The sequence below is a fragment of the Salvelinus alpinus genome, chromosome 13 (genome assembly GCF_045679555.1).
Source record: "Salvelinus alpinus chromosome 13, SLU_Salpinus.1, whole genome shotgun sequence".
NCBI classification, from domain to species: Eukaryota; Metazoa; Chordata; class Actinopteri; order Salmoniformes; family Salmonidae; genus Salvelinus; species Salvelinus alpinus.
This window is the reverse complement of record NC_092098.1, coordinates 25,500,727-25,525,348: the sequence shown is the minus strand read 5'-3', so window position 1 is coordinate 25,525,348 and position 24,622 is coordinate 25,500,727. Positions and strand designations below refer to the sequence as shown.

Sequence of the window (24,622 nt, the reverse complement as noted above, 5' to 3'; positions counted from 1 at the left end):
TAAAGACAACGCTGGAGTGGCTTCGAGACAAGTCTTTGAATGTCCTTGAATGGCCCAGCCAGAGCCCGGACTTGAACCTGATCAAACATCTCCGGAGAGACCTGAAAATAGCTGTGCAGCGACGCTCCCCATCCAACTTGACAGAGCTTGAGAGGATCTGCAGAGAATAATGGGAGCAACTCCCCAAATACAGGTGTGCCAAGCTTCCATCATCTTACACAAGACAAATTGAGTCTGTAATTGCTGCCAAAGATGCTTCAAATAAGAACTGAGTGAAGGGTCTGAATACTTATGTAAATGTGATATTTTTTTTATTTATTTTTTTACACATTTGCAAAAAATTCAAAAAAAAAACTGTTTTTGCTTTGTCATTATGTTGTATTGTGTATAGATTAATGAGGGGGGGAAATGATTTAGTTCATTTTGGAATCACGCTGTAATGTAACAAAATGTGGAAAAAATCAAGGGGTCTGAATACTTTCCGAATGCACTGTATATGGAATGGGATAAAAGGATGGGGGTTCTATTCCTGCACGGATCACATACACATACTTAACTGCTAATAATGAGTGGGTGTTTGTCTCTCTCTCCAGGTGGTGTGAGGATGGTGTACCCAGCCTGCCTGGTGCTGGTGCCCCAGTCTGACATCCCGGCCGTGGTCCCCCAGGGGTCCTCGCACTGCACCGCCGTCTACTCTGGTGGCCACCAAGTGCCTGCATCCCAACGAGACCCTGCCATTTCCTCAGTCACCCTCACGCCCCCAACCTCACCCGAGGAGGCCCATACAGGTACAATGAGTACGTGGATAGAAACATGTCAACCTATATTTAAATCTGTCTGTACATTATAGATTAGGCCAGTGGTCACCAATCGGTCGACAGCGATTGACTGGTTGATCTCCAAAGCATTTCTAGTCGGTCGGCAAACATTCCTGTAAAAAAACAACAATAAAGCTGCGTTCCTCTTTTTTTATTAGTCTCTCGCTGTTGGTGGTAGGTGCACCCGATTCAGCTGCCCTGCGCGCAGGGTAAGCGAAGGGTTCCGATTTTGAACCATTTCATGTGTCTGAAGGTACAAACTCTACCTTCCTGGCGGGCCCGGAGAGCAAATCAAGTGCACTATAGGTTTACCGCTGGCCAATCGGATGTCACAGATTACCGTATCTGCAGTAACGTAGCAGGTGTCAAAGAAAGCTACAGCAAAGTTGATAGTGAAAGTTTTGAAACCTTGGTGTTTTTCCTATTTTGTTACATTACAACCTGTAATTTAAATAGATTTTTATTATGATTTCATCTAATGGACATTAAAATTGGTGAAGTGAAATTAAAATAATAACTTTTTTTATTTATTTTTACGCAAAGTGGTATGTGCAGTGCATGCAATGAATACCCGAAATAAGATCTGGTGCAACCAATTACAGCTTTTTGGCCATCAAGGAAAATGCTATTTCTGCCGCAAACCCACCACTCATCCCCCCGAGAACACCATCTCCACAGTGAAGCATGGTGGTGGCAGCATCATGCTGTGGGGATGTTTTTAATCGGCAGGGACTGGGAAACTGGTCAGAATTGAAGGAATGATGGATGGCGCTAAATACAGGGAAATTCTTGAGGGAAATCTGTTTCAGTCTTCCAGAGATTTGAGACTGGGACGGAGGTCCACCTTCCAAAAGTACAATGACCCTAAGCATACTGCTAAAGCAACACTCGAGTGGTTTAAGGGGAAATATTTAAATGTCTTGGAATGGCCTAGTCAAAGCCCAGACCTCAATCCAATTGAGAATCTGTGGTATGATTTAACGATTGCTGTACACCAGCAGAACCCATCCAACTTGAAGGAGCTGGAGCAGTTTTGCCTTGAAGAATGGACAAAAATCGCAGTGGCTGGATGTGCCAAGCTTATAGAGACATACCCCAAGAGACTTGCAGCTGTAATTGCTGCAAAAGGTGGCTCTATAAAGTATTGACTTTGGGGGGGTGAATAGTTATGCACGCTCAAGTTTTCAGTTTTTTTGTCTTATTTCTTGTTTGTTTCCCAATAAAAAATATTTTGCATCTTTAAAGTGGTAGGCATGTTGTGTAAATCAAATGATACAAACCCCCCAAAAATCTATTTTAATTCCAGGTTGTAAGGCAACAAAATAGAAAAATGCCAAGGGGGTGAATACTTTCGCAAGCCACTGTAAAACCATGACTAGAGACTGTCAACAAATACAGCAAAGAGCTGCTGTTTTTATGAGTGAGTTCATGTTTCAGTTCTTACTGTCAACACTTTTTATTCAACACTTTTATAAGCCATACATTTACGCATCCTTCCTACTTCCACTTGCACTACAACCAGCACTGCAGCTGTAATGAAAGTGTAGGAAAATGTATCAATAGTGTTGCGTTGTTATTGCTAGCGGCTTGTTTTTAATTTATAGAGGAATATTTCACTTTCTCTGTTCATAGGAGTAACAACATGAATTTGTGCATGAGGCAGAAATAATGCAGTGTGACTTGAGTTTCGCCATCAGCTGAAAGACGGTGTCCCCTTTTTGGTCAGTGTCAACGACCGAAAGGGACAGGGAGGGGCGTTCTGAGGCGGACCCTCAGTCTGCTGCTCTCTCCCTCCGCTGAGACTGAACATCAGATGCAGGCACCATCAGCCCAGTAAAATAAAAAATAAAAAGCAAGCTGTGCCTCAGAAGTAATACAACAACTGATGTATTTCCAGTGTGATCATATAGCCTACCTCAAATTTTGAAATATATATATTTTTTAAATATCCGACTACGAAGCATTGGCAGGGCAATTCAAGCAAAGCCAATATGTGGTGATAATATGGGCCTATAGCCTACTGCCCAAACCTAATTGCTACTGTACAATTTTAAATAGGTTAATGTATGAAAAAATCTGAGTGGTAGATCCCGGCTTGTATTTTCTCTCCGAAAGTGATCTTGACCCAGAAAAAGTTGTTGACCACTGGATTAGGTAAATATGAGATATCATATTTCATAAATCATGTAGTAATAGATTATATATGATAAAAATGTGTCTGGAGAGTTGCTGTGACACATGTCCCTCATACATGGGCGCCTAACTTTGTCTGAAAGTGGGAGTGCAAAATATATATATATTTTTTTTAAAGAATAAAACATTTTACAATATTTTTGGGGAGCATTTTTTCAAATAGTTTCCTGCAATTTTACACTTTCTTCACAAGGTGTAACCATATTTATGAACAGAAAACAAACATTTCTTAGGTTTTCACACAATAAATTATATTGAAAATGATTTTTAATGACTAGATTACTAATCTACTCCCTTCCCTGAAAATCCCACCCCCAATAATGAATTGACGGGTCTGAAACTCTACCAACCCTCTGACTCACAAACATCTCACCCCCTTCCTTGAAAACCCCACCCATAGGGATTGATTTGCAGGTCTGAAACCCTTCCAGCTCTGTGACTCTCACAGATATCCTGCTCCTCCCCTGACAATCCCACCCACAGTGATCGATTGACAGGCCAAACTGCTAACTTCTCTAGGGTAGGTGAGATGCTAACGTCCCACCAGGCCAACATCCGGTGAAACTGCAGAGAGCTAACATTTTAAATACACCATTCGTTGTATTAAACATTCTTGTAAATACATGTATCTTACATCATTTAAAAGATGAACGTCTTATTAATCCAGCCGCTGTGTCAGATTTCAAAAAGGTTTACTGCAAAAGCAAACATGCGATTTTCTGAGGACGGCGCAGCACACACACACACACAAGTATTACTAGCATTTTCCAACCAAGCATTAGCGTCACGAAAGTCAGAAATAACAATAAAATAAATCGCTTACCATTGAAGATCTTCCTCTGGTGGCAATGCCAAGTGTCCTAACTACACAGTGAATGTTCGTTTTGTTTGATAAAATCAATTTTTATAGCCTAACAAAACATTTGTAAACCGGTTGCGTCGTGATTTCCGTCTCATTCAACTTTGGACGAAGCGTTCGTGGTAATTACACACACTAAACAAACGTTTATCCAGTCATGGTTGGTTTCATTGCAGTCCTCTGGTTGTTACTAACACAACCATACATGATGGTTCTTTTCCCGGGACGTATTGACCGAAACAAACCGATTTGAAGACACCAATCAATGACATCATTGTGCACCAATGGTAGGACCGGTCTATCGTTGATTGACTGTATTTTGGCCGAATGACCACTGATAATCTTGAAATCTAGCTTGGAAGATAGCCAATGAGCTGAGGTAAACGGCAATATGTAATGGCTATACTTTCGAAGACCAGCCTTTGTCGTAAACTCTGGCGTAAAAGAGGTTCATTCGCCATTGCAAATCCTACTTGACGGAGCCACGAGTGTTACGCATAGCAGTACATATTCAAGAGCATTTTCAACAAGTTTATATATTTAAATATTTGCGAATAAATCAGGAAAAGCTAAAACAAAGTCTAGGTATACAGATTTAACCCAAATTATAGAGGAAATTGATAGAGACAGTGAGACCGAGTTTCTTCAGGAAGATGAATCTTTCAGCGAAGCTAGTTTTGACTCCCAGGCGGAAGAAATGTTTCTGCACGGCGAGGATGCCATGCTGGATTGGTAAGTTCTAATGCTAATGTCATTGTTTGAAATTAATATAAAATATTATTCATTTGAGATTATAATTATTTGATTTTTGATTTTTTTGCAATATATAAAAATATCATCTGTAATGAAATGTGTAAAGTACACATTGGCAATACCGTGTGTGTGTGATATATTTTTAAAATGTATTTTACATAAACATGGAATGGAACAGCACTTCACCATAGTGATTATGTTCCCTGTACTCTATATATATCTGTTTATTTTACGTGTTGATACAGGGCTCATACGTGAAAGTATTGTAACTGATTTGTTTTATCTTTCACAGTGGCAGTGATTCTGATTATGAGCCGCCAATGTCTAGGTGTCCATCTCCCTCTGAAGCTGGTTCATCCAGCCGGACCCCCGCTGTCTCCGGCTCAACACCTACCCGGCCATCTAGAGGTGTGAAGTCAGTGACAAAGAAGAGGAGGTGGGGAAGACTCTGTGTTAGAAGATGATGTGGAACCAAATCCACCAGTTTTTAGACCCAAAAGGCAGCCAGGACCTCAACTAGACATGACTGCAAAGTACAGCCCCCTTCAACTTTTTCAACTGTTTTTCACCTCGTCAGTTGTTGATTCCCTGGTGGCGAACACCAATAAGTATGGGGCTAAGAAGCAGGCAGGAAAGAAAGAGGCATGGAAGACCATTTCCATGTCAGACCTTTTCTGCTACTTTTCAATGGTCATTTACATTGGGCTGGTGAAGTTGAAAACTCTAAGGGACTACTGGAAAACGTCAGCTCTCTATCAACTGCCTTTCCCCATGACTGTCATGTCTTCTAAAAGGTTTCTGACTATCTCACGGGCGCTTCACATCAGTGACCCAGAAGTTGATGGGGAGAATGACAAGAAGAGAGGCACACCAAGGTTTGATAGGCTCTGTAAAATAATACCTCTACCCCAGCATCGTTGATGCCTGAAGACTTATTTTCAGCCCGCCCAGAACCTGTCCATCGATGAGAGGATGGTAGCCTCAAAGGCCAGAATCAGCCTCAAACAATACATGCGTAACAAACCAACCAAATGGGGTTACAAGCTGTTTGTTTTGGCTGATTCTGTGTGTGCCTACACTTGCAATTTTTTTTGTTTATGAGGGGGAAAACAGTTTTGCTACTGGTAATGGACTGAGTTATGATTCCGTTATGGAGTTATTGGATTTTCAACTGCTGGGGAAGGGCTACAAACTGTTTGTGGACAACTTCTACACAAGCCCTACCCTGTTTACAGAGCTGAGGAAGCGGGAGGTGTGGGCTTGTGGCACCATTCGTACCAACAGGGTGGGATTTCCAAAGACCAAGGTGAACGACATGCCTAAGCGGGCTGAGCGGGGTACCATGCGATGGATCCGTGAAGATGGCCTGCTGTTTGTGAAGTGGATGGATACCAGAGAGGTGGTCATGTGCTCCAGTATACACAAGTCCTTCAGTGGAGATCACGTCGTCAGGCGTGTGAAGGACGGTGCCGGGGCATGGACCACAAAAAATGTCCTCATTCCAGCTGCTGTGAAGGACTACAACAAGAGCATGGGAGGTGTGGACCTGTCAGATGCGCTGATAGGATACTACAATGTTCTTTACAAGACCATGAAATGGTACAAAACATTTTTCTATCATTAACATTGCCGTGGTGAATTCCTTCATCCTCCAGAAGGAAATGGCCAAGAGCTGTGGACAGCCCCCCATCTCCCAGCTAGCCTTCAGGGAGCTGCTCATCCAGGAGCTTGCTCGCTACAGCAAGTCCACTGCAGCACCTTCTGCTCCAACCAGTGCTGTTCACCTGCCCAGATTCATCTCTGCAGGCATGAATGTGCCTCAGGGCAAAAAGGGCATAGTGGGGAGGCGACGTTGTGCCCTTTGTCACAGGAAATGCCCCATCACCTGCAACACCTGTTCAGTAACCCTCTGCTTTACAGCAGAAAGAGACTGCTATTGGGCATGGAATCAGCAGCACAATATTATGTAGAGGACTGAGGGTCTTCACAATATTGTAAATAGAAAATGTGTAAATAGTTACCCTTGTTATTTTTTATTTTTTTTGGGGTGTGTTAGAATAGCATTTATGTATTTTGTATATAGTTATTTCCTTCAAAATGTATCACTCTACCAATTCGGCCACTTGGGTACATTTGGGTACATTTGTGTGGGACACCTGGGTGACTTAATGCTCAATGTCATGTAGCTCGCTCATTTTTTAAGTTATCTGTCTAAAACTTTGCTCAGCTATTGTTGCCATCTTATGTTCTTCATTCAAATCATCCACAGCATCCTATCTGTATGTTTCACTGTTCTTGGCCATTTGAAAGATGATGCAGCAACAATAAAAAACAGAAAACGTATGTTTATTTCCTTGTATTTTCTTCTACCAGATCTATTGTGTTATATTCTCCTACATTCAATTTACATTTCCACAAAACTCAGAGTGTTTCCTTTCAAATGATACCAATTATATGCATATCCTTGCTTCTGGGCCTGAGCTACAGGCAGTTAGATTAGGGTATGTCTTTAGGCGGAAATTGAGAAGAAGGGGGGGGGGGGGGGGGGTACCCCAAAGAAGTTAAGAATGTGGCCAGGGTAACGCATGACAATGAAATTAAATTGAAAATGGGAGGAATAATATTGTTTTACCTAATAAGAATGATGTTTTACTTGGTAGGTTAGGAAAAAGCATTGTTAAATTGCACGTTAAGTTTTCATTTTCTTTTTGTCACAAATAACAGAATCAGAATAATGTAATGCAATGACAAATGTGAATTTTGATGTATCTTTAAACAATTTTCTTTGTCAATGTGGCAGTGTTATCTGGTAGTGGATTGAACAATAACTGTTAACTTGAAAATGCTTTATTACATATGTCATTCTTTGGCAGCTATATCAATCCATAAATTGCAGCCCAGAATCTGCAATAAAAACAATAAAATGTAGCTCCGGTAATATGGGTCATATTTGAACTGGCTAAAGCAGGGGTCTCCAACCCTTTCTTTAATAAAAGCTACCTCATACTAAGACATTTTTTGAGATACTCATATACAGCTTGCATATTTTGTTATTGTGTAGGCCTAATTTGATTAATAGAAACAAAGAACAGCACTACATACATCATGTAAATGTGTTTTGGTTCTTAAAACAACACATTTTGAACAAAAATCATTCTACTATAGCCTACCTTGAGAATCTTGCCTTTTAAAGATAAAACAGTTTTACATTTGATCAAATCTGTAGCCTGCAGCTACAGGACAAAGCTACTATTAATTGTCATTCTGTTTAATAGTTTCAAGTTTTAATGTCACATGCACAAGTACAGTGAAATGCCTTTCTTGCAAACTCAAAACCCAACAATGCAGTAATCAAAATCAGTGTATTACTAGAAAAAAACATAGGTGCATACAGACAGCTTGGCTACATTGCAGGGGTTGGAACCAGTCCTTTTTTTGAGGAGCAGAATCAGAGCCGCGTAAGTGACCTATACTGTTCTGGAACAGAACAATTATTTTTAAGGCATGGGAACCGGTTAATAAAGTTATTTTACATTCCAGGCATTTTTTTTCAGTCCCACAAAAACGCAACAAAGTGTCTATGCAAAGCCCTCACTCTGTCATTCAGAAATATATTCCAGTGTCTGCCTGACAGCTGAAAATATTTGCCTGTGTGTGTGTGTGTAGGCTACCTGCCCCTCCCCCTCCGAAGTATAGGCTACTGTAGCCTACTGATGTTACAAGCGTGATTCAGAAATTAGGAAGAGAGATTTTTAATTGGAGAATAATGGATTCACTTTTTGAATGCTAGTTAATGATATTCTAGTTATCACATTTCACATTGGATTTATTAACTACAAAAGGTTAGAAGTATTTTTATTTCAATTCTGGTGCCACTCTGCACACACAAGCTTGTTAGCTAGCTATCGCTCGTCCAACGTTAAGCCAACTCTCTGTTCAATGACATTCAAAGTTCCTTTATAGAAGCTGCACCTCGTAGGTATAATTTGGTCAGCCTAATTCAGATAATGCATGTCATAACAACAAGATGCCCAGCATTTCAAGCCAAGCCTCCTCCACGCTTTCTTGCTCGCTCCCCACCCCAAGAACTGATCTCGCATCTCGCGCCCTACACGTCTGTCTAATGTATGTAAATAGCTTGCCAATTCCATAGCAAGCTGCTCTATCCGCACTGATTGGTTAAGTAATTTAATGTTGAGCTAAATGTAGAAAAAACATTGATTTCAGAGGTTTAAAAAGGAACAGAAAGGAATGGTATAAACCGTTACTTTTTTGGGGTTCAAACCGGTCCAGAACTTTATTTTGCTGGTCAGAACAGTGGCACGAAACGAAGAAGAAAAAAAAAAAGATTCTGTTCAGAACAACTTGCCTTGTGGTTAGTGTCTGACCTGAGATTGGAAGGCAGAGTCAGATAAAAGACTGTAAGAATGGGACCTGATGCCTCTCTGCTTGGCACTCAGCATTAAGGAGATGGGGGGTAATGCCCTGCGATAGACTAGCATCCTGTCCAGGGGGTCTACTTGTACATCAAGCTGCATCAAGCTATACAGAAACAGGAGATAGGCTCCTGCCTTATGAGCTGTTCTGGCTTACACAAGCAAAGACTCTGGCAAGGCTACTTACAGTACATACGAAAAGATTGGAAAGTAATTTTAGTTCCAACCCCTGCTACATTGTAACCGCGAAGCGGCCACGATGCACTCGCATATCAGGCTTAGCCAGGACAGTTACTTTTGTAACTGAATGAAAACATTTTAACGATGTGATTTAACTGACTGACGTTGGGGAAATAGATGGCAAAAATGCAGAATGGTGTTGAATGTCTGTAAACACCTTGTGGATAACTTTTCTCCCATAAATGTAATCATGTAATAATATTAGGCGTACTGATTATTTCTCAGTATCTACTTTGCTAGCTACTCATTGACAGCCCGCGAGCTACCGGACATGCAGTTTCTCATGAGAATCCCAATTGCATACTACTCGTGTCCTCTCTCCTCGCTTCCTTCTCAAAACCCATTGGATGAGAAAGCCAGAGGTCCCTCCCCTCTGACCTTCTCCAATGAGTTTTGAGAAGGAGGCGAGGAGAGAGGACACGAGCAACTGAGATTCTCCCAGAGACTGAGATACCTCAAAGCCTAATCAGACATGCCCGTGCTCATCATGGTTCTTAGAGGCAAAGTGAAATGACAAAATTTGCTCGTGGTGCTGCTCAAATTATATGTAACAACACCCTGAGTGCATCGAACAATAAACAACGATACAAATGTAACAACAGGTCAACAAAATAGACAAAAAGACCAGTGGCGCAACTTGTGCTTTCTAACTGCTCTGTTCCAAAATACTGGAGAGACGCGGCGAAGCAAAACTTTAGAGAGGGCAAAACCATTAATCTTCCGAACGGCGGGGGGGGGGGGCTACAAACTGCAATCTTTTAATTAATTATATAGTGTATAAAATGGGCATATCTATTTTAATACAGACTAGCTCAAAACATTACTAATCATCGAAAATTGCCCAATGGATCAGGATACTTTTGTGGTAACAAAAATAAATTGGGGTGCAAAAACATGTTTGCAGCACCTCTATTTTGAAAGTGGGGATGCAGCTGCTCCATTTGCTCTATTGCTCAGGTGCCTATACCCCCATATAGTGAGCAGTGGTCAAGAGGTGTGTTGTCAAAGCTGGTAATTGTAGGACAATAAATATTGCCACTTGCGGTTTGATGAGCCGATTCATAACCACTCCCTCCCATCCCTCCCTCCCCCAGTGGACTCCCAGTCGGCTCTGAAGTGGGTGAAGATGTCGTCGGCTGTGGATGGCTTCAGTGTGGACAGCACCAGTCACCACGAGGGGAAGATCCCTCACAGGCTAGCCAGCCAGGTGGTGGAGAGGGTCTGGCAGGAGTGCAATATCAACAGAGCTCAGAACAAGTACGTGTCTCTGCTACTGTCTCAGCATACACACACTCTCAACCAAACCCCTAGAAGAAGTAGAATTGCTATAGGTGTGTGAGCTGCACGATATGGGCAAAATATGTATTTGCAATATTTTTACAGAATATCGAGATTTCGATTTGACTTGCGATATAGATCAAAACACTTGGGTGAAATGTTGGAATCATAGAAATTAAATGATTTATATTAAGAAGCAAAGTGGAACGCAGCATCGTTCTTGTTTGGAACAATCTGTTGACTGCATTTGACCAAACAGAACAGCCTGCAAACTTATAGTGAATCTAACAGCGAGGAGAAGGAACTGAGCTGCTTGACTGGCAGAAGGGGGTGCTTGGTGTGTGTGCGAAGCAGCTGCAAGAGGAGAGAGGGAGAGAGATGACAAATGGAGTAAACTAACACGACTGAATGGCATTTAAAAGTGTTGCATGAGATATGGAGCTCTTGTATTATGGATATTGTGCATGTCAATATTGCGATTTCGATCTGAATTCAATTAATTGTGCAGCCCTAACAGGCATACACAAACACATGGTCACACACACTGTCAACGAACACATGCTCACACACAGCTGAAAAGAAACCTCACACACATACATGTTTACCACACCATAGACACATTCAACGAAGCCTAGAGAGAATATGCAGGATCTACCACAACACGTGCGTGCGCACGCACACACACACACACACACAATCAACGTTGCCTAACATGTTTGTCAAATAACAGGCACACGCCTTCACAATGACGCTTCATTTACCAAATTGATATTTTAGAGAAGTATAGTAAGAAACACAATGGACATATGGTTAATGTTTTGAGTCAATGGTTGTGTGTTGTGTTGTCCAGGCGTAAGTTCTCAGCTACAGCCAACGGTACCTGTGAGGAGGAGCTGATGGAGAAAGTAGGGGCCTGGGACTTTGTAGAATCAACACACAGATCAAACTGCAACTGCTCCAGGTAAATGATGCATACTGTGTTTATTTGTTTGTTTATTTGTGTTCCTCTTGTCTAGGACCTGTACCATAAGCCCTCTGTAAGGGGATATACTTCTAGTTTATTGTGTAGACACAAGCTTTACTTTTAAGGAATTCTTACTCATTGGAAGTCTTACTCAGCAAAACAACATTCGATACGTCAGTCTAAAATCTGAGATGCATTTTCATCTCAATGCATATGACATTCATCTCTATTTGTCTGTTAAGTAACACTCCTGTCAAGGTTCAATAGTAGTGCACAATGTAGGGAATTGGGTGTGATTTAGGACCCAGTGGGAGAGACCCAGGGGCCACTCCGACCTCTAGAAGGCTTTGGTAGGGAGATAGCTGGTCTAAAAATGGAGAGTGTCTGTAGACCCTAATGTTGATAAATGATCTGCTGCATCTAGAGTGGGTTAATGTGTGGATGTGAGGTTGACTGTTGCCAGGCTGTTTCTGTTTGGGGGTTGGGACACAGACAGACAGACAATATCACGTGTGTGTGTGTGTGTGTGTGTGTGTGTGTGTGTGTGTGTGTGTGTGTGTGTGTGTGTGTGTGTGTGTGTGTGTGTGTGCGCGTGGTGTGGTGTGGTGTGGTGTGTGTGTGCGTGCGCGTGCGTGCGTGCGTGCTTGTGTGTTCTCTCTGAAGGGGAAAGGCTGCAGTCAGCATGTCCCGCTGCTGTCTCCTGGCAGAAACATACACGGCGGCAGAAACACACGTCACACTGCAGCTTGCACAGAAATAGGTGCTTGACAAATCAAATCAAAGTTTATTTGTCACGTGCGCCGAATACAACAGGTGTTACTTATATATTAAGTGAACAATAGTTAAGTAAAGAAATAAAACAGCAGTAAAAAAGACAGTGAAAAATAACAGTAGCGAGGCTATATACAGTAGCGAGGCTATATACAGTAGCGAGGCTATATACAGGCATCGTTAGTCAGGCTGATTGAGGTAGTATGTACATGTAGATATGGTTAAAGTGACTATGCATATATGATAAACAGAGTACCAGTAGACACTCTGTTCCTTTATGTTCTCTCTCTGGGAGTTTGCTTTGTGTATGTTTGTGTCTTTTTGCCCGAGGAGCCCTTTCACTATAGATTGGGGGAGCCCCTTGTTCTCCACTGGTGGTGTGAGGGAAGGCAGGCTGTGTACAGGGATGCAGTGGGAGAGACCCAGAGGCCAGTCAGACCTCTAGAAGACCTGTTTAAGGAGTGGGTTAATGTGTGGATGTGAGAACTGACTTTGGGGAAGTCTGGCTAGAGGTGTTAATTAGTTGGAGGGAACCTAGAGGAGGGGTTCCCTAACTCTTTGGGGCTTGGGACCCCTGTTGTGATAGAAAATTCATCAGAGACCCCTCATAATCAGAACACACCTCTAGTGAGAGAAAAATACCATACAAGGAGTTCTACTATGACTTTGGCAGTGCATGACTGGATGAACCAAGTCTCAGGAAGGAACATTTTAAAGGCTCATCTCTGAGCATTGGATCATTTTTTCCCCCAGTTTTCAAGCACATTTCCTGCAATTCTACACATTTTGTCACGGGGCAGATAATTGTTTTGGGTTGTTGCAGCTTTAAAGCGAATTCAAAATAATTGAAAAAGAATGTGGATACCAATATACCAATATCCCTGTGAGCTTCCCAGGTCTATTTTTCTGTGTTTTATATATATTTCCACACTATGAGTTTGGAGTAATACTGTGAAATTGCCAAAATTATGATAATGCCCTTTTAGGTAAGAGCTGTTTAAAAAGACAGCCTGAAATTTCTGCCTGTTTTGGTGGGAGTGAGTTTTGGCCTTCTATGGTGACATCATCATGCAGTAAATTAGTTAATAGACCAATAAGAAAAAGACTGCCAATAAAAGCACATTTTCAGTTTTCCCCTCCCCATAAACAACTCCGAGACAGTTCTTACTTGAGAAATTGGTATTTTCTAAGAAGCTATTTTTATTTATCTTTGACCATTTTAATTGAAAACAATCACAGTAAGGTACTTAATCGTTACCCAGATTTGATATTGAGATTTAAAAAATGGCTGCATTGGACCTTTATGAACATAAATTGTAGATAATAATATTACATTGTATTGTATTGCACCCTCTAAACTTATTCCACGGATCCCTTGACCAAAATTTGTTTAATATGTTGTTGTTAGTAATATTCATGAAAACAAATTAAATGTAAAGAAAGAAAGAAAGAAAAACTTTGAGAATCCCTGACCTAGAGTACTGGAGGTGACATTGAAAAGGGAATTCCTGTGTGTGCAGCGCAAATTCTAATGGCTATCGGCTTGGCTGCAGGAAGTTGTTTGTGTGTGTGTGTTATTGTTTACCCACTCGGCATATTATTTTTGCTGCGTCTTGCCGCTCTCTGCCTGCTGACAGTTAAACAGCCCGGTTATATTATAATCCTGTGAAGTAGTGGGAAGGACAACAGCTACCTCCCTCCCTCAACATGCTGCCTTCTCCACAACCACAAGAGTAGCCTGTGGTTACCGTGCTGACAGACCACCAGCCAAATAACATCCCGGTGCCCCCTCTAGCTGAGCTGACCCTGAGTTGACCCCCCTCATTCTGCTCCTCCCCCCACAGCCACTAGCCAGTGTCATAGCCTGACTTTAGATTTATTGCTCCTCGGCAGTGGTGTAAAGTACTGAAATAAAAATACTTTAAAGTACTACTTAAGTAGTTTTTTGGTGTATCTGTACTTTACTATTTATATTTTTGAGAACTTTTACTTTTACTTCACTACATCCCTAAAGAAAATAATGTACTTTCGACTCCATACATTTTCCCTGACACCCAAAAGTACTCGTTACATTTTGAATGCTTAGCAGGACAGGAAAATTATCCAATTCACGCTCTTATAGACAAAATCCCTGGTCATCCCTACTGCCTCTGATCTGACAGACTAACTAAACACAAATACTTAATTTGTAAATGATGTCTGAGTGTTTGAGTATGCCCCTGACTATTTGTAAATAATGGTTTGCTTAATATAAGGAATTTGAAATTATTTATACTTTTACTTTTGATACTTAAGAATATTTTATTAATTATATTTACTTTTGTTACTTAAGTATATTTAAAACTAAAGACTTGTAGTATTTTACTGAGTGACTTTCACTTTTACTTGAGTCATTTTCTATTAAGGTATCTTTACTTTTACTCAAGTATGACACATGAGTACTTTTTCCACCACTGCTCCTCGGTCCCCTTACAGTGAAACATGAGAGGTAACTTAGTGGCTGCCTCTCCCCGGGCCTGAACTGGGGACAGTGTGTGTGTTTGAGTGTTGACAGCAGAGGTGGTGGTGGTATGCACTGGGCCAGGGTCAGCAGTAACAGGCAGGCTGGTTAGCAGGGGAGCTTGACTCAGCCAGAGCTTTATGGGGTCTGGTCACGACGCGACACACACAATGGTCACAGAGGGGCCAGGCCAGGTGTCTGACAGGGCAGCCTAGAGAGCTTTGGGGGCCTAAGGGCTGGGGACCACCACAACACATTCCAGACAATTTAAACCCAACCAGAAACAGGTCTCCTTCCAACCTGGGTCATGTTCAGGAGGGCACACACGCTTCACTCAGTTTTCTCCCCAATAAACACAGCCTTTGGGGAATGCTCTATTCTAGTGGGTGTGAGCTAGACAAGATGCATGGTTTTGGTTGTGGTTAGGAGGCCAATAGAGTGCAGGATAATAACATCAGTTTAATATGTTTGTTAGAGTAGCATCAGCATGACATGAGGAGTTTATTAGATTTGAGAGGAATTCATTTGTTTATTTTACAGTGGCAAGAAAAAGTATGTGAACCCTTTGGAATTACCTGGATTTCTGCATAAATTGGTCATAAAATGTCACAACAATAGTGTGCTTAAAATAATAACACACAAATTATTGTATTTTTCTTGTATATTTTGAATACATAATTTAAACATTCACAGTGTAGGTTGGAAAAAGTATGTGAACCCTTAGGCTAATGACTTCTTCAAAAGCTAATTGGAGTCAGAAGTCAGCTAACCTGGAGTCCAATCAATGAGACGAGATTAGAGATGTTAACATCTCACCTGGTTGTTCCACAGCGCTTCTGGCAAAATGTTCTGTGGACAGATGAAACTACAGTTGAGTTGTTTGGAAGGAACACACAACACTATGTGTGGAGAAAAACAGGCACAGCACACCAACATCAAAACTTCATCCCCACTGTAAAGTATGGTGGAGGGAGCATCATGGTTTGGGGCTGCTTTGCTGCCTCAGGGCCTGGACAGCTCGTTATCATCAACGGAAAAATGACTTCCCAAGTTTATCAAGACAGTTTGCAGGAGAATGTTAGGCTATCTGTCCACCAATTGAAGCTCAACAGAACTTGGGTGATGCAACAGGGCAACGACCCAAAACACAGAAGTAAATCAACAACAGAATGGCTTCAACAGAAGAAAATACGCCTTCTGGAGTGGCCCAGTCAGAGTCCTGACCACAACTCGATTGAGATGCTGTGGCATGACTTCAAGAGAGCAGTTCACATCAGACATCCCAAGAATATTGCTGAACTGAAACAGTTTTTTAAAGAGGAGTGGTCCAAAATTCCTCCTGACCGTTGAGCAGGTCTGATCCGCAACTACAGAAAACGTTTGGTTGAGGTTATTGCTGCCAAAGGAGGGTCAACCAGTTATGAAGTCCAAGGGTTCACATGCTTTTCCCACCCTGCACTGTGAATGTTTACATGGTGTGTTCAGTAAAGACATGAAAACGTATAATTGCCAGATTGGTCCTTTGACTGGTTACATTTACTTTTAACACAAAGCAAATGAGTAAAAAGTAGGAAGTGAAAGATCTACAGTTTACTATATGTAATTGGGAATAAATGTAATGAATGTGTTTCATACTATCTGCGTTAAATATATTTTCAGTATAAATCAGCATTAAATATGAATTCAATATAAATGTACACATCTCAAACACCTGACTTTGAGTCTGAATTTAAATGTTCTGTAGATCAGTTTGTTTTTGGTAATTGATTGAAGTAGATCAGTGTTGCCTCTCAACACTGTTTATTGAGCTAATGAATACACAACCTTAACACAGGTGAAGGAATGGCATTATTGTTTGTCTTGCAGTGAGACATGTAAATTACATGCTTTCTCTTCCTCTGTTTCCTTCCAGGCATAAAGCCCTGAAACAGCGAGGTGGTGGTACCCCGGGCCAGCCCCAGTCAGCAGGCCAGCCCACCCACACCCAGCCACCCACCAAGCACAAGACTGGGGGTGACAAGCCAGAGAAGAGCGACAAGCAGACCAAGAGGCCACAGACACCCTTCCACCACCGCAGCGCCGCCTGCGATGACGTTACCATGGAGACGAAGGCGGCAGGCCAGAGGCTTGCCATGAGGGCCCAGCAGGAGCGGGGTCGCTTCCCTGGCCTCCACCCTGCCGACGGTGTCACCAAGACCCCCCAGCGGCACGACGGAGGGGTGGGTAGTGCCGGTGGTTCCTCAGAGATGACAGGTTCCCCTCAGCCCCCTCCCCTCAGCCCCCACCCCTGTGAGCGCGACAGAGGAGAGGAGACGGGTGACGGCTCTTTAAAGAACCCCTCCACCCCCCACAGCCAACACTTCTACCAGTCACCCCCGGAGCCCTGCCTGGCGGAACAGAAGGGTGGCGTCGGGGACCACCGTGGACTGGATGGCCTGGCCCAGCACTTCCACCACCCCCACACGGCCTACCCACCCGAGCCCCTGGAGCCCACTGTGTACGTAGGCTCTGCAGTCAACCTGGAGGAGGACGGCTCCCCAGCGCCATGGAGGTTCTTCAACCTGCCCAGGAGGAAAGAGGCCGCAATACCCACGCCAACGCTGCCTTGGGACAAGCTGAGGGACAGGGAGAGAGACGAGGCCTCGGGAGGACAGGAGGTGGTGTCTGTCACTGAGTGAGTGTCTATCCCTGTTCATTCATTCATTCTTATCTCCCCATTGATTTAACCATTCAACACCCACTATTGCCCATAGAGGGTGCTAGAGGCCCCCAACCATTTACTGACTCACTGGTCAGCCATCCAACCCTCCCTCCCTTCCCATCACCCCCTCTGGCACACAGACAGGCCCCATTTTGAGTACCTCCAACATTCTAGAAAATAAAGTGATTGAAAGAGCAGTGATGCACAACCGGGCCTCCCCTCCCTCCCTCCCCGCCCCTGCCTTAGAATGTTCTGTGGTGGCGCTGAGCACACACGGCATGTTAATCTCTCGCTATGTGCCCTTTTGACATCATACATCACTAATGTGCATGGCCAGCACTGCAGCAGAGACTGGAGAGAGCTTATTGATCCCCCCAACACACACACACACACACACACACACACACACACACACACACACACACACACACACACACACACACACACACACACACACACACACACACACACACACAAACACACAAACACACACACACACAGGGCCCCAGAGATGGAGGGATAGAGGTAGGGTTATATAAATAAATGGATCCATCTATCTACGCCCTCTCCATTACAACTCCCCCTGCTTCCTACCTCTCCACCCTGAACACGTGAAGGAGGTATCTTCAAAACCTTGATGTCAGAGCAGAGGTGTCGCTTCACTGAGAGAGGGAGAAGATAGAAGTGGACTCGAGAGAGAGAGCAGAGAGAAAGGGATGTGGAGGGAGAGAGGGATGCAAAGAGTGACAGAGAGGCTGAGACGGACTAGGATCGGTGCGCCGGAGAGCAGGCAAGCAGGCTAGCCGTCCGGCCAGGCCGAGCAGTGGCGGTCTTGGGAATTATCGGAGGGGTTATACAATTTCAGGGATGGATGCTGGACAGTGCTGTGGGCTATTCTGGTGCGGAGAGCGGGCGGGAGTAATCCTGGTGGCCGGGAAGCAGCTCTAAATGGCTGCTAATCTCTGTCCGGGGCCACTGTGCACTGTCACCTCGCATCACAGCCTAGCCGGAGAGAGGGAGGGAGAGAGAGAGAAGGGACCTACATGAGCTGGGTCCCTCCCCTCAGAGGGGCCCAGCGGGGCTCATTCAGTCCAGTAACATCTGAACAACAACATCAGCAACTAGAACACAGGCCCATAGTCATAGGAAAGATTATTCACAGATTACGTTGAAAAAGAGACATGCATAGCAACAGATTAAAATGTCTCTACCTCCCCACAATGTTGATAGATGATCTGCACAGCCATATAGGCCTAAACAAACAGTATAACTGCATCCCACTCTGTTATCAGTAAATGACTGTACTATCTGGCCCTATATATCATAATGAATATTCTGTCCTCTCACTGTGTCTCCTGTTCCCAGGCTGATGGCCACATCTAAGCGGCCTCTGAAGGTGTCTGAGGAGCGCGTGCAGATGTACATTCAGCGGAGGAACCAGTACCTGGTCGCCGCCATCACCGACGATGACCATGAGCCTGAGGTGGACCCCTACGCCTTCGAGGACGGGGACGTCAAGTTCTCCTTCTCCGACAAGAAGGACAAAACGGGTGGCGAACGCCAGCCCGGGAAGAAACACAAGGTAGTCCTAAATGTACAACTTGAAAAGAGTAACTGAAAGGTTGAGTAACTGAAAGGGTAAAGAGTAACTGAAAGGTTGCTGGTTTGAATCCCCGAGCCGACTAGGCACAAAAAAACTATCCTGTAAGTCGCTCTAGATAAGAGCGTCTGCTAAGTGACTAAAATTGTACTTGTAACTGGGGCGGCTGAGGCAAATCCTTTCCTCCCCTCGCTGCTGACTCCAACTTGCCACTGTTGTGATGCTCTTTAGGGTCAGGAAGTAGGAAGAGTTCGGTTTAGGGTCACAAGATAAGGCGTCAGCAACCCTACACTGTAAATGTGTCACTAGCTGTATTCTGCCCTCGTTTCCACAAAATCTACTGCTCAGGAAGCCAGCTCCAGCTCCCTTTGTTATCCCAGTAGAGAGATGCCGAAATAGTTTGACTCTGTAATTTCTCATTTTGTTTAGTTTAGTATTTTCCAGCTGCCCCATCTCTCCCTCTACTAGACTGTTGGCTCAGTCTCGCTCTACTAGACTGTGGGCTCAAGTCTCGCTCTACTAAACTGTGGGCTCAAGTCTCGCTCTACTAGCCTGTGGGCTCAGTTTCGCTCTACTAGCCTGTGGGCTCAGTCTCGCTCTACTAGACTGTGGGCTCAAGTCTCGCTCTACTAGCCTGTGGGCTCAGTCTCGCTCTACTAGCCTGTGGGCTCAGTCTCGCTCTTCTAGCCTGTGGGCTCAGTCTCGCTCTACTAGCCTGTGGGCTCAGTCTCGCTCTACTAGCCTGTGGGATCAGTCTCGCCCTGCTAGCCTGTGGGCTCAGTCTCGCTCTGCTAGCCTGTGGGCTCAGTCTCGCTCTACTAGCCTGTGGGCTCAGTCTCGCTCTACTAGACTGTGGGCTCAAGTCTCGCTCTACTAGCCTGTGGGCTCAGTCTCGCTTCTGCTAGCCTGTGGGCTCAGTCTCGCTCTGCTAGCCTGTGGGCTCAGTCTCGCTCTACTAGCCTGTGGGCTCAGTCTCGCTTCTGCTAGCCTGTGGGCTCAGTCTCGCTCTGCTAGCCTGTGGGCTCAGTCTTGTCTTAATATTGTTTCTCTCTGTTTCTAAACCTGTACCACCTGTTAGCTGTGGAAATGCCGTCAGCACTAGGGGGAGGACAGGGGGGAGAGCGTGGGAATGGGAGTCAGCTTCCCTGGCAGTCAGCCTCCCTGGCCCTGCCTGCTTCCCTGCCTGTCTGCCTGTGAGGATGCATGTCTGCAGCAGGCTGGCGTGGAGGAGGAGGGATGTGCGAGGCTGGCTGGGGCTTTAACAGGCCAATAAACCTGGCTCACTGAACCGTGCATTTTTAAAATAGCTTTTTTGTTTTATTTCACGAGGGTTGCTGAGATTTTTTTCTTCTCCGTTGTGTGTGTGGTGTTGTACTGTGTGTGTGTGTGTGGTATTGTACTGTGTGTGTGGTATTGTACTGTGTGTGTGTGTGTGGTGTTGTACTGTGTGTGTGGTATTGTACTGTGTGTGTGTGGTGTTGTACTGTGTGTGTGTGTGTGTGTGGTATTGTACTGTGTGTGTGGTGTTGTACTGTGTGTGTGTGTGGTATAGTACTGTGTGTGTGGTATTGTACTGTTTGTGTGACTGTGTGTGTGGTGTTGTACTGTGTGTGTGGTGTTGTACTGTGTGTGGTGTTGTACTGTGTGTGTGTGTGGTATTGTACTGTGTGTGTGGTATTGTACTGTGTGTGTGGTATTGTACTGTGTGTGTGGTATTGTACTGTGTGTGTGTGTGTGTGTGTGTGTGTGTGTGTGTGTGGTATTGTACTGTGTGTGTGTGTGGTATTGTACTGTGTGTGTGGTATTGTACTGTGTGTGTGTGTGGTGTTGTACTGTGTGTGTGGTATTGTACTGTGTGTGTGTGGTATTGTACTGTGTGTGTGTGGTATTGCACTGTGTGTGTGTGTGGTATTGTACTGTGTGTGTGTGGTATTGTACTGTGTGTGTGTGGTATTGTACTGTGAGTGTGTGTGTGGTATTGTACTGTGTGTGTGTGTGGTATTGTACTGTGTGCGGTTGCTGCTGCGCTGCTTCTATACAGGAGGTCCCCCAGTGGCCACTATGTGCAGTGGTGCCACAGTCTGCTGCTGTGCGCTCTGTGTGTGTGTGTGTTTGTGTGTGTGTGTGTGTGTGTGTGTGTGTGTGTGTGTGTGTGTGTGTGTGTGTGTGTGTGTGTGTGTGTGTGTGTGTGTGTGTGTGTGTGTGTGTGTGTGTGTGTGTGTGTGTGTGTGTGTGCGTGTGTGTGTGTGTGTTCAGCTACCTCCTCCCCCCTGGGTCATGCTTCACACTCCATTGATGATACTGCAAAGTGACAGCCTATCTTTTGTGCACTTTTATGTGTGTGTTCATGAGTGGGTGCGGGCCACAGACTTTCTAGGTAGTGCTATTTGCCAAATTGGTTTATGTTCCCCACCTCCTGAGTTGTCTGTGTGCTGGCAAAGCTCCAAACGTTCTGTAGTTGAACCCCTAGAAACTCCTGCCAATGAAATAATATAGCACACTCACTTAGCAGTGGAGCCGGGCGTACAGCAGCGGCAGAGAAAACAGGAAAGGCAAGTCACTGGTGCTATACTGTGGGGCACAATATGAACACCACACTGACTGCCATGTCACTAGTGCTTCCACGTTCGCATTATTTGGCGTCACAGAGTGGAGAGAGAGAGAGAGAGAGAGAGAGAGCATTCCCTCAGCCCCAACCCCTTGTGTTTGTGCATATTTGCTCGCACAGCGAGTGTCTGCCTGCCATGTACACGGGGGCCCCATCATAAGAGCATACAGCCCTATCACAGAGAGATATTGACAACGTGTAGTGGCATTAGGGCTCCCTCCCAGGCGGCCATGGCATTTCTCCCTTACACTGGGAGCCTTGTCTGGAAATCTCCTCAGAGTCGTTCGTTCCCCTCTTCTCTTTATTCTCTCTGCATTTTTTGAAGTGTGCCAAAAATAAACGTACTCTCCACTGAGACTGAGAGAGCAGCCCGGCTCTCGGGCTGGAGGCACCTGTGTACTTTCTACAGTACTTTCTCTTATGTTATTTAGTCTGTGTTTATTGTATTATTTTCTTTGCAGTTTCATATAGACTATCTGCTATTGCCTTTTATCCATTATCGATATAATTTTATTGTTTGATCAGCTGTATCCTATTGGTTTTGTTTCTTTGCATTTGTTTTGTGCACAATATTGATCTCTCTCTTTGTCTGTCTCGCTCTCTCGCTATCTGTATCTCCATTTGTTTCTCTCTCTGTCTCTGTCTGTCTCTCTCCCTCTATCTGTGTCTCTCTTTGTTTCTCTCTCTGTCTCTGTCTGTCTCTCTCCCTCTATCTGTATCTCTCTTTGTTTCTCTCTCTGTCTCTCTTTGTTTCTCTCTCTGTCTCACTCTTTGTTTATCTTTCTCTGTTTCTCTCTCTCTCTCTCTCTTTGCTTCTCGCTCGCAGGGGGAGGATGGAGCAGCAGGTCCATCAGATGGTAAGGATCCTGTCTGTCTCTGCTGTACTGTACAACTCTTGGCTCTGTTAGATGACAGGGACATGGCTGTCATTACCTGGGTCAATTACCTGAGTGACAGCAGTAGCAGCCTTTAGTTTGACTTACTGGGGGAGGACAGGTAATGTAATTACATGCACGAGCTTAAAACACCATGTCATTTTAGTCCCGTCCCAATCTGCCATGTCGGTAATTATTACTTGGCGGGAAGGTTATTATTCCAGCCCCAAGAACCTGTTGTTTTTCTGCAAACTCCCAGGTCCTCTGATAAAGCCTGTGCAAATCCTCATCCCTGTGTTTTGAGGGATATTACAGAGTTGAACAGGTGCTGCACCCAGTTTGGGTAAGAACATGGGAACAAATTGATGCTTAAAACAAAGTGCTGCACGTAGCCTACAGATGAATGGTCTGGTTTGTCACATAACTTTCATAGTGCCTTTTTCTCTTGAAAGATTCAGCAGATGATATTGTGCAAATTCATTTATTAATTACAGTTCATGGTTCTTATTGATATATATAATTGTTTTCTTCGAACTGAAAGCCAAACTATCTCTTGAGAAGTTGAAATATCTTCACTCCTAGAAGAGCCTCCAGGCTTCCGTCAGAACGGTCCATTTGGAATGAGAAAAAATTAATTCCGTCCGAAATGTCCAATGGAAAAACAGACATGCTGGGTTAACAATTACATAACCGACGTTCTATAGTAATACTAGTCCCGTGCGAATAGAGCTTATGGTAGCCTTGGATGATGGGGTGAAGCCTGTAGCTTACCACCTGTCTGTCATAGGCTTCTCTCAGCAACAGTAAATGCAATAAGTCAGTCTCAGCCAGAATAGTGTGGGGTATCCATAGCTCACACTGCATATGAATCTTAATGACAGTCTTGTCTAGATCCCTCAGGCATGTAGGTGCATTACTACGTTTCATTGACTTCATTCAGAATTGATTTAGCAGGGTGTTAGAGCGTTCTCACATGTTTACTAGCTATTGAATGCAGCCTCAGGGCCACTTGTAAGACTGCCAGCCTCTGATGTTGAGGTATATATGGGAGTGTTAGAGAGAGCCTGAGCTAGAGGTGGGTTATTTACCTAGCCCTGGTGTTTGTTGTTCCTCTCCCCCCGTCCAGACGCAGCACGGGAAGCAGCAAACGCACGCACTGCGTCCACTAGCCTAATCCACGAGACCGACCTGGCCGTGTCCATCAACGACCTTGACAACCTCTTCAACTCTGATGAGGACGAGCTCACGGTCAGTACGGGGCCTGTGTGTGTGTGTGTGCGTGTGCGTGTGCGTGTGTGCGTGTGAGAGAGAGAGTGTGAGAGAGACGAGCATGAACTCGCGGTCAGTGAGGCCTGCCAGCACTACAGCCTGCCCACTGCACTAAACCACAATGAATATCCCATTAGCTAGAGTACCGCCTGGCAAGAGACGCCAAGTGTTTGTGTGTGCGTGCGCATCTTGTGTGTGTTGGTGAGCCAGAATGTTGCATACGTGCAGTACCTCAACGGCTGTGGTTAACACGTCATCCTACAACACATTGCAGTGTAATAGTCTGTTTACACAGGCAGACCAATTCTGATCTGCTGTCCAATTATTGGCAAAAGATTTGATCTGATTGGTCAAAAGACCAATTAGTGGCAAAAATATCAAATTTGGGTTGCCTGTGTAAATGCAGCCATAGTGGCTTAGATTCAGAAAGTATTTTTCCCAGCCCCAAAGATGGATATGGTGGCTTCCAAAGGGCTCTGTTCTGACTCTGGCCCCCACAGAACAGAGCAGTCACAGTCCAACCCCTTCTGTGCTCTGCTATCTCTGGTGACTAGGTGGCTGGGTACCAACTGTGCAACAATACACTGAGGAGTGTAATGTTACAGCCTGTTGACAGGGTTCCCCAACCCATCATTGCAGGGGCTTTGTTGTTGTTGCGGAACTAATGTCATATCAACTTGCTGACTGTCACTGTCCTCAGGTTTCAGATTTGTTTAAATATTGATTTATGTTAGGTTGTGTTATTTTATGTAAACTT

At 44.3% G+C, this 24,622-nt stretch overlaps 1 protein-coding gene across 4 annotated transcripts in view; it reads left to right on the top strand.

Annotated features, from left to right (window-relative positions):
• LOC139537444 (mediator of RNA polymerase II transcription subunit 13-like) overlaps positions 1–24,622 on the top strand; it is a 151,921-nt gene that overhangs the window by 92,727 nt on the left and 34,572 nt on the right. For 3 of the 4 annotated variants that reach the window (XM_071338738.1, XM_071338735.1, XM_071338739.1), the window contains 7 exons: positions 594–797; positions 10,394–10,556; positions 11,428–11,538; positions 16,725–17,486; positions 18,879–19,095; positions 22,548–22,578; positions 23,723–23,844. In XM_071338738.1, coding sequence (XP_071194839.1) covers positions 594–797; positions 10,394–10,556; positions 11,428–11,538; positions 16,725–17,486; positions 18,879–19,095; positions 22,548–22,578; positions 23,723–23,844 — 1,610 coding nt within the window. The remainder of the gene's footprint in view (positions 1–593; positions 798–10,393; positions 10,557–11,427; positions 11,539–16,724; positions 17,487–18,878; positions 19,096–22,547; positions 22,579–23,722; positions 23,845–24,622) is intronic. The other variant, XM_071338737.1, reaches the window with a different exon arrangement.